General features: G+C 40.6%; 1 protein-coding gene across 1 annotated transcript; it reads left to right on the top strand.

The window, feature by feature from the left end:
• The first annotated feature begins 2160 nt into the window (after nucleotides 1-2160).
• LOC139194704 (uncharacterized) lies at nucleotides 2161-10472 on the top strand. The gene is made up of 2 exons (XM_070819608.1): nucleotides 2161-2290; nucleotides 9574-10472. Exons 1-2 carry the CDS (start codon nucleotides 2161-2163, stop codon nucleotides 10470-10472), a joined length of 1029 nt encoding a protein of 342 aa, XP_070675709.1.
• The last annotated feature ends 323 nt before the right edge of the window (nucleotides 10473-10795 follow it).

Raw genomic sequence — 10795 nt, 5'->3', positions numbered from 1 at the left:
AAGTCAAGTTTACTTCATCATATTCCTAAATACCATGGCTTGTCCATGGAAGATCCTAACAAACATTTGAAAGAATTTGAAGTAGTTTGCTCTAGTATGACTCCCGTCAATGTTGACGGAAATATCTTGAAGATGAAGGCTTTTCCATTCTCTTTGATGGATAAAGCCAAGGATTGGTTATATGAGTTAGCTCCCGGAACTGTCACATCGTGGGAAAGTATGAAGAGAGCGTTCCTGGAGAAGTTCTTTCCAACTTCTCGCATCATCCTCCTCCGCAAAAAGATAAGCGGAATTCAGCAAGAAGAAGGTGAGTCTTTTCCTACATATTATGAACGGTTTAAATCACTTGTTGCTTCTTGTCCACAGCATCAGATGAAGGAGGAGTTACTGTTGCAATACTTCTACGAGGGTCTCCTACCTCTAGAACGTCAAATGCTTGATGCTTCGGCGGGGGGAGCATTGGTGGACAAGACACCCATGGCTGCCAAGGTCTTGATTGCTAATAGAGCGTTGAACGCTCAACAGTACGAAGGTGTAGGCCAAAGAGGACCCCCACGGCACCAAGTACATGAGGTAAGTTCGACTTCCGATCTTCATTCACAATTGGCTAATCTTACTTCTCTTGTGTCTCAGATGGCCGAGGGCATGAAGATGCAAGGAACAACTGTATGTGGCGTATGTTCCATCCAAGGACATGTCTCTGAAAAATGTCCACAGTTGATTGAGAATGGCGGATGGGAGAGTGCGAATGCCATTGGGTTTCAAGGCCAAAATCAGTCAAGGCATGATCCATACTCCAACACGTATAATCCGGGGTGGCGAGACCATCCAAACTTCAAGTGGAGGGATCCCCAGCAACCTCAGAACCAAGGAGGCTTTAGGCAACAACCCCCGGGGTTCTTTCCCAAAACCTACGGCCTACCCCAAAATCAAGCCCAATCCGGCCCAAGTGCCTCAGGTACGTCTCTTGACAATGATGCACTTCTTAAGATACTAACTAAGTTGTCTAATGGGCAGGAAGATCAAGCTAAGGCTATGCAAAACCAAGATAAAAGGGTGGATCAACTTGAGAAACAAATTGGGCAGATTGCCGAGTTTGTAGGTAAGTTTCGAGATCCCGGACAACTCCCTAGTTCCACCATTCCAAATCCGAAGGGAGGTTTCGAAAGTGCCAAAGCTATCACCCTAAGAAGTGGTAAGGAAGTTGGGGCAGGTCCTACACCAAAAACAGGTCATAATGAGGATGAACTTTTGGAAATGGAAGAGGAGGCATCAAAGCAGCCCACGGCAAAGGTGGTTCCACCTTTGCCGCAAGTCCCTAATGTCCCAAATCTGCCCAATTCGTCCCACAAAGGTAAGAATGTGTCCAATTCAGTTCATACTAATGTTTTCCCTTCAAATGTGCCTTTTCCTAGTAGGTTCATGCAAACGAAGAAAGAAGAGGCAGAAAAGGATATCCTTGAAACCTTTAGGAAAGTTCAAGTTAACATACCTTTGTTAGATGCAATCAAGCAAGTTCCGAGGTATGCTAAGTTCTTGAAGGAGTTGTGTACCACGAGGAAGAGGATGGCGACCAAGGAAGTGGTCAAGGTAGGTGAGAATGTGTCCGCCATCTTGCAACGCAAATTACCTCCCAAATGTAAAGATCCAGGTAGCTTTACCATTCCTTGTGTTATTGGGAACAATAGGTTTGAATCTGCCATGCTTGATTTAGGTGCTTCTATAAATGTTATGCCATATTCCATTTATGCATCTATGAACTTAGGAGCGTTGAAAAATGATGGGGTAATAATACAATTGGCCGATAGATCTAACGCCTATCCAAAGGGAGTTTTGGAAGATGTTCTTGTGCAGGTTAATCATTTAGTCTTCCCAGCGGATTTCTATGTCCTCGAAATGGATGAGTCGGACCATGCTCCTTCGTTGCCCATTCTACTTGGAAGGCCATTCATGAAGACGGCCCGGACAAAGATTGACGTGTATAGTGGAACTTTGTCCATGGAATTCGATGGGGAAGTTGTTAATTTTAATCTTTCTGATTCCATTAAATACCCTAGTGAGGACCATTCATGCTTTTCTATTGATATAATTGACTCTTTGGCGCAGGGATATCTCGACGATTTAAATGACGATGTGCTTGAAAAAGTCATTACACGAGGCATGGAACTCAAAACAAAGGGGGCTGATTGCATGCATGCTCACGGCATACATGGTTCATCCCATGCCGTGCCCCCTAGTGAGGAATTACTTGAAGTTGTGGCTGCCCTTGAGTCCTTACCTAAGCTTGATGGTAAGTATACTAACCGTGAGTCCATTCCCATTTCGACTAACAAATTGCTTCCATCTATAATTCAGGCACCTATCCTTGAACTCAAGCCTTTGCCAAGCCATCTGAAGTACATTTTCTTGGGAGAAAATGAAACACTACCTGCCATCATCTCCTCCTCCCTCACGGCACAAGAGGAGGAGAAATTGCTTCGAGTTTTGAAGGAGTTCAAATCTGCCTTAGGTTGGACATTGGCCGATATTAAAGGTATAAGCCCTACGACTTGTATGCATCACATATTTCTTGAGGAGGGGGCCAAACCAACTAGAGAGGCTCAACGCCGTCTCAACCCTCCGATGATGGAAGTAGTGAAAAAGGAGATCATAAAGCTTCTAGATTGTGGGGTTATCTATCCAATCTCGGATAGTAAGTGGGTTTCGCCCGTTCAATGCGTGCCAAAGAAATCCGGAGTGACGGTGGTAGCTAATGCCGAGAATGAGCTTGTTCCTCAACGGATTCAAACCGGTTGGAGGGTGTGCATTGACTATAGGAAGCTAAACACCACCACGAGGAAGGACCACTTCCCATTGCCGTTCATTGACCAAATGCTTGAGAGGTTAGCGGGTTATGCTTTCTATTGTTTTCTTGATGGTTATTCTGGTTATAATCAAATTGTCATTTCACCTGAGGACCAAGAAAAAACCACTTTTACATGCCCGTTTGGTACATTTGCATATCGTCGCATGCCTTTTGGTTTATGTAACGCACCTGCTACATTTCAAAGATGCATGATGAGTATATTTTCTGATTATGTAGAGAAGATAATTGAAGTGTTTATGGATGATTTTAGCGTCTTTGGTGATTCATTTGATAGTTGCTTACATAATCTAAGTGTGATCCTAAAACGTTGTGTTGAAACTAACCTTGTGCTTAATTGGGAAAAGTGTCATTTTATGGTTAAACAAGGTATCGTTTTAGGTCATATAATCTCTGAAAAGGGTATTGAGGTTGATAAGTCGAAAATAGATCTTGTACGTCACTTACCCTCTCCGACTTCGGTTAGAGAGGTTCGTTCGTTTCTTGGCCATGCAGGATTTTATCGTAGGTTTATCAAAGATTTCTCGAAGATAGCACAACCTCTTTGCCGACTCCTACAAAAAGAAGTGGCGTTTGAATTCACCAAGGAGTGCACAGCATCATTCAAACAACTCAAGGAGTTGTTGACCACGGCACCCATCATTGTCCCACCGGATTGGAGTCTACCGTTCGAGCTCATGTGTGATGCGTCCGACTATGCTTTAGGAGCTGTTTTAGGACAAAGAAAGGACAAGAGGCCGCATGTCATTTACTACGCCTCACGGACGTTGAACGATGCACAATTGAACTACTCCACTACGGAAAAAGAACTCCTTGCCGTTGTTTTTGCTTTAGATAAATTTCGATCATATCTAATTGGAACTAAAGTAATTGTTTTCACTGATCATGCAGCTCTGAAGTTCTTGCTCACCAAAAAGGAGGCCAAGCCACGGCTTATTCGATGGATATTGTTACTTCAAGAGTTCGACATAGAGATTCGGGACAAGAAGGGAAGTGAAAACGTGGTGGCTGACCACCTAAGCCGAATGGTGCATAATGAGGAGCCTTTGCCGATTTTGGAGACATTCCCCGATGAACAATTGCTGTCCATTAAGGTTAGTGCGCCTTGGTATGCCGATATTGTTAATTTTTTGGTGTCAAAACGTATTCCAAGTGAGTTCACTAGGCACCAACGTGATAAACTTAGGCATGATGCACGGTTTTATGTGTGGGATGATCCGTACTTATGGAAATTTTGCCCCGATCAGATTATACGTCGTTGTGTGCACGATTCTGAATGTCATTCAATTTTGAGTTTTTGTCACACATATGCATGTGGAGGGCACTTTGGTACACAACGCACAGCCCTTAAGGTGTTACAATGTGGATTTTATTGGCCGAGTATTTTTAAAGATGCTAAAACTTTTTGCTTAACATGTGATAAATGCCAACGAATGGGTGGTATTAGTGCAAAGGACCAAATGCCGCAGGTTTCTATCCTAAATGTTGAAATTTTTGATGTTTGGGGTATTGATTTTATGGGTCCTTTTCCTTCTTCGTATGGCTTTACATATATTTTGCTTGCGGTTGATTATGTGTCAAAGTGGGTGGAAGCCAAGGCCACCCGGACTAATGATTCTAAGGTGGTTGCAGATTTTATTAGAACTAACATTTTTGCAAGGTTCGGAATGCCACGAGTGATCATTAGTGACGGAGGGTCACACTTTTGCAATCGGACTATTGAAGCGTTATTGAGGAAATACAGTGTCACCCATAAGGTTTCTACACCTTACCATCCTCAAACTAATGGGCAAGCCGAGGTTTCTAACCGTGAGATCAAGCAAATCCTAGAGAAGACCGTGGGGCCAACAAGGAAGGATTGGAGCTTACGGTTAGATGATGCACTTTGGGCGTATCGTACGGCGTACAAAACCCCCATTGGGATGTCCCCCTTCCGACTTGTCTATGGCAAGGCGTGCCATCTTCCTGTTGAATTGGAGCACAAAGCACTTTGGGCCATTAAGAAGTTTAACATGAACCTCGAGGAAGCAGGAAGTCAAAGGAGATTGCAATTGAATGAGCTTGATGAGATACGGCTTGAGGCGTACGATAATGCAAGCATTTACAAGCAAAAGACCAAAGCTTTCCATGACAACATGATCCGTGGGAAATCATTCTCAATTGGGCAGAAAGTGCTATTGTTCAATTCCCGTTTACGGTTGTTTCCCGGTAAGTTACGTTCTAAGTGGATTGGACCGTTTGTTATTACTAACATATCTTCTTATGGTGCCATCCAGATTCAAAGTCTCAAAACAGGTCATGAATTCCAAGTGAACGGACATCGTTTGAAGCCATATTTTGAGAACTTTGTCGAACAAACCGTGGATGATATTTCTTTGGGTGCCGTGGGCACAAATGGAGAGTGAATGGGCTTTTCGTCCGGCTGTACGACGTTAAAGAAAGCGCTACTTGGGAGGCAACCCATGCAATGCAACAAAGGAAGACCACGGAATCACTCCAATTCCAGATTTGCGTTCCTAAACTCTTCCCTTTGTTATTTATTTCGAATCTGCCTATTTAGTTGTTTTAGTTGCTGTTTGTGTGTTTCTTTTTGTTTAGTGTGATTTTATGCTTGAAACATTGAGGACAATGTTTGATTTAAGTGTGGGGGGGTAACTAAGTGTTTTAGATACAAATTCGTGGGATTTTATCACCCTAAACTTGAAGACTTGTTCCTTGCTGTTTTTAAGTGTTTTTGAGCAGTTTTGATGTGTTTTAGTGTGTTTTGAAGTAAAAATCCGAAAATTACATAAAAATTTGAAAAATTTGTTTTAAAAACCCAAAAAGAGTTGTTTTTGTGTTTGTTTGTGTCTTAGGGTACCTTCCAACACAATGATGAGGATTTGGTTTTTAAGTGCATGACTGTTAAAGAAAGTGACTAACATGGATGAAAGTTTGATTTACTCTTTGTTATGTTGAGTTGTGGTTATAACTTATGAATTCACATGCAATCATAAAAGAAAAAATCAGTTTTTGTAACATGCTTGAAGGAAGGAACTCAAACTAACGCTACAACCTTGTGAGACTTGAGCCTAAACGCTTATTTGGAGAGTTAAAATCTGTGCATTCTTTGTTTTCTAAGTCGTTGCATGATCTCATTATTCCTTGCTTGGTTGCTACTTAGAAGGCGTTTCATCATTTAGTTCCAAATGCTAGAACTCATGCCCATTTCATTCAAAGCATGTTATTGATTTGCATAACACATATTCAAGATGAAGTTGTGTAGTGACCACCACCTTAGCCAAAAAGCCGTGTGCCCTATGTCATTGTGATTTGTAGGTTTTAACCCCATTGAGCCTTGTTAGCCTTCGTTATTTGTTAACCCATGTTTTCCTCACCTAGCCTAGTTTAGGACCATCCAAACCCTTGTTCTTAAAGCATAGTAAAGCATGATTCAAATTGAATTCCTTTTGATTTATGTTGGCAGAAAACTAGTGTGGGGGAAGTATTTCTTTTGTGATTTTGTGTGCCATAGGCACGTGTGGAAAGAGAAAAGAAAATAAAAAATTCGTGGAAAAAGAAAAAATGAAGAAAAAAAATATGAAAAGTGTGAAAAAAGAGTTGAAAAGTTGAGAAAAAGAGTTCCAAAGTATTGTTTGTTGAAGTAAGGGTCCAAAACAATGAATTCGGCCCTAAGGAGTTGTTTAAATCTTTCCCTTGTGTTTTAAAGTTAATTTCTGCACTCTAAGTGAATTCTAAGTCTCAATTTCATTGCTTTGCTTACTATTGCTTGAAGAACGTTTGTTTTCCTTATCCTTTCCTTGTTAACCAACACCCCAAGCCCCATTACAACCCTTAACTTCTATCTTGAGTGTTATGTGTTTCAATTTGTGGAGTTTGAATTTGGTATGAGCATATGGTGTCACTGGTTCTCGCATCTAAGTAGTAGCATTCCATTCATGAGATCATATCTAAACATGCTTCATAACTCTAGAAATTGCGTTCTTTGTGATACATTTATGTGAGCATTCGTTTTCATTTCTACATCAATCTTCTCACATATGACTAGTGTAGGGTGTGGAGTTAGAAAATCTGAGTGAAAATAGAGTGTATATCTTGTAAGGAATTGAGGGAATTCTCTAAGGCATGTTACTACATTCAAAGCATTGTTTTGATTGATTACTTGTGAATTAGTAAGTGGTGGCTTTAATTAAGTATGTGCTTGTGTAAAGATGACTCAAATTTGTGGGGATAACAATCTTTAACATGTCATGTGCATTGGAAATCCCTGAGGCAATTGTTGGAAGGTTTAGGTTTTGTTTTGGTTAGTTTGTTTCATTTTGTTTTCTTTCTTTTGTTTGTTTTGCTCGAGGACTAGCAAAAGCTAAGTGTGGGGGAATTTGATAGGAGCATATTTATGCGCCTTAGTTAGCTAGTTCTTATGCATCTTTGTTATGTTTTCTTCGTTAAAGTAGTCTTTTAAGCTACTTTCTTGTGTTTTCAGGTTTAGCGGACGTATTACATGAAATGATGCAGTTTGGAGCTTTTGGAGCAGAAAGTGAGCTTGAAGTAAAAAGGACATGCTTGGAACGCAAGGTTGGGATGAAATTGAAGAGTTGAAGATTTGAGGTTTCCTACTTGAAGTAGGAAAGCTAAGCCTAAAAGTTTCCATTTTGGGTTGATCTTTCCTAAATCGGAATTGGCAACCAAAGTTTCTAAAGTTGGAAGTTTCTATTCTTGGAGGTTTCCATTTTCGTGAGTTTCTATTCTCGGTTTTGGGCTTTTGGATGACCCATCCTTAACTCTTGGACCTATGCCGTACCTAAACCCTAACCCTAGCCCATTGTTTCAGCCGCACCTAGGCCTTGTTCACATGCAAAAATCTGATTGGAAATCCCTAAGCCTATGCCGCACCTTTCCATCCAAAAAGCCCTATTTTACAAACCTTAACCCTAGCCCATTGTTCTAATCTGAATTGCTAGGGTTTTTAAGTGCCTATATATATATATTTCTACACCCTAGCCGCACATCTTCTGCCCTCTCCATAAAAATCAGAAAACTACATCCCTTTCCCCACCTTGCCGCAGCCACCATAACCCAAATCCCTTCCTTGCCGCAGCCATTCATCCATTCCAGCCACCATCCTCCACCTTTAGACACCATTCCACACCTCCATAACTCTCTCCCACACCTTGCCGCACCACCCTACCATCCTAACTCCCTTCTAAAAAACCAAAAACACATCCAGAAACTCCATTCACGCCAGAACCTGTCCCTCACCTTTGCCGAGCCCAACCTACACCCAAATCCATATTCTCTGACCCCAAACCTTCCTAGCCGTGCCCTACACCTATCCTAGATAGTTTTCCACCATTCTCCCTCATCCAAAGTCATCCAAACCCATCCAAAAACCCCCTAAACCAACTCTGCCGCAACAAGGAGAAGAAGAAAGAGGAGCTTTCTGTGCAGAATTCAAAGTGGACTTCTTTGGCATTTTAGGTGTAATCTTTCTTATGTCTTCGATGTTTCAATTCAATAAACTTTGTGTTGTGAGTATGAGGAACTAAACCCCCTTAGTTGGGGGGTGATTCGAAACCATGTACATGCTTGCAATTTGATTCGATTACATTCAGTTGTTATTTCATGAGTTATGGATTCAATTCGTTCATCTATTTGATTGATAACTTATTTGTGTATGTTGATTGAGAGTGCACGCTTAATTTTCATGCATGAATATGATGCTAGATTATGAGGGAGTTTCACCTAATAGTTATAATCTTATAATCACAAGTAGTGAAGATCGCTTGAAAACTATCGCGTTGAATGAATTCTTAGCATAAGTTTCATGCAATTCATAGTAACAAATGCTTCGTCAATGCTTATGTTTTTCATAGAACGTAATGATTCTTGCTTGTATCTCTATTATGCAATTCATGTAGGGAACTTGTAGGGAATGTTTTGAGTTGTCGTATGCAATCATCCAACTTGATAAATTCTGGAAAAACTGAGGGTTAATTAGTGCAATTCACGGTTAACTTGGGGCGTTGAGTATTCATAGTTTATCGGAAGAACAACTGAAAATCGTTTTGTTTGCAAGTGTGACATGTGTGGAGAAGAACCTCCTAACTAGCCTTTTATCCATCCTTTTCACCAAAATCGTTTTTACAATCTGTGTTAATTAAAGTTTCTGTTTTGTTTTCAATTTCTGTCCAAAACTATTCCCCCTTTATTTTGAAGTCTTAGATTAGTTAGAAAGTGTTTTGATTTGTGTTTCTAGGTGTTTTGATTCAAGTTTTCAACCAATTTCGTCCAGATTAGTGTAAGTGCTCAAAACTGCCCAGAAAGTGGTTTTTAGGCAGTTTTGAGCCTTCTAGTTGCTGTTTTAAGTTTTAGGTTTGTTTAAGTGTTTTAACTTTTAGTTTTGCATTCTTTGAGTCTAGTTTAGTGTTTTTAACTTTGTTTTTGAGTGTTTAAGTCAGTTTCCAAGCGTTTAGCAATCCCTCCTAATCCCCGGTCTAGAACGATCCCTACTTACATCTTTACTACAATTTGACAAAAAGAGGGTTTAATTTGTGTGCTTAATATATTTCGCATCAATTTCTATGAAGGACTTCTTCCAATTGAAAGACAAATGCTAGATGCCTCAGCGGGAGGAGCTTTGGTTGACAAAACACTCGTTACTACCAAGACCCTAATTGGCAACTGAGCCTTGAATGCACAACAATACGAAGGATTTGGAACTGACCCAAAACCACCCAAATCAAGCCAAAAGGAGGACGAGAAACTACAATTCGAGGAGGAGGAACAAGACAAGGCCTCGACAAGGATTGAGCAATCCTTGCTGCAACCCCCAACGCCCCTTAATCCATCCAACACAGGTAAGATAGGATCAAATTCTGTTAATTCTAACCCTATTCCACCCAATGTACCTTTCCCTCGCAGATTTATGAAATCAAAGAAGGAAGAGAGTGACAAGGACATTCTTGAGAAATTTAGGAAGGTACAAGTCAATATCTCGCTCTTGGATGCAATCAAACAAGTCCCAAAGTATGCTAAATTCTTGAAAGAACTTTGCACAACAAGGAAGAGGATTTCGAACAAGGAGGTGGTAAGGGTAGATGAGAATGTTTCAGTTGTCTTGCAACGAAAACTGCCCCCTAAATGCAAGGATCCCAGTAGTTTTACAATTCCTTGTGTTATTGGCAATACTCGGTTTGAACATGCCATGTTAGACTTAGGTGCCTCCATTAATGTCATGCCCTATTCTGTTTATTCATCTATAAACTTAGGAGAGATGAAAAATGATGGTGTTATTATCCAATTGGCCAATCGTTCTAATGCATATCCAAAAAGAGTTTTGGAAGATGTTTTGGTGCAGGTTAATCACTTAATCTTCTCGGCTTACTTCTATGTGCTTGAAATGGAAGATTCAGACCATTCTCCTCCATTGCCAATCCTACTTGGAAAACCATTCATGAAAACAGCCCGCACCAAGATCGATGTGTTCAAAGGGATGTTGACAATGGAATTTGATGGTGATGTTATTGATTTCAATATTTCTGATGCCATGAGGTATCCTAGTGATGATCATTCTTGTTTTTCTATTAATATAATTGATTCATTGGCATAGTAATACCTTGAAAATTTGAATGAGGATGCCCTTGAAATAACCATTATGAAAGGAATGGGCCTCAAAAACGAAGGAGCAGGACCTATGCCCACCCACAGCATACATGAAGACATCCTTGTCGTGCACCCTAGTGAAGAAGTGGTTAAGATGGTGGCTGCCTTAGAATCATTGCCACAACAAAATGGTAAGCTTTTAATCCCAATTTCAAGTTCAGTTTCAACTAATAAATTGCTACCCTCAGTAATTCAGGCACCCTCCCTCAAACTTAAATAGTTACCAAGCCATTTGAAGTATGTTTTCTTGGGAGACCAAGAGACTTTGCC

This window comes from Malus domestica, chromosome 03, assembly GCF_042453785.1.
Source record: "Malus domestica chromosome 03, GDT2T_hap1".
Classification (NCBI taxonomy): domain Eukaryota; kingdom Viridiplantae; phylum Streptophyta; class Magnoliopsida; order Rosales; family Rosaceae; genus Malus; species Malus domestica.
Note: the sequence above shows the minus strand (reverse complement) of the source record. Positions and strands in the feature narration are given on the sequence as shown.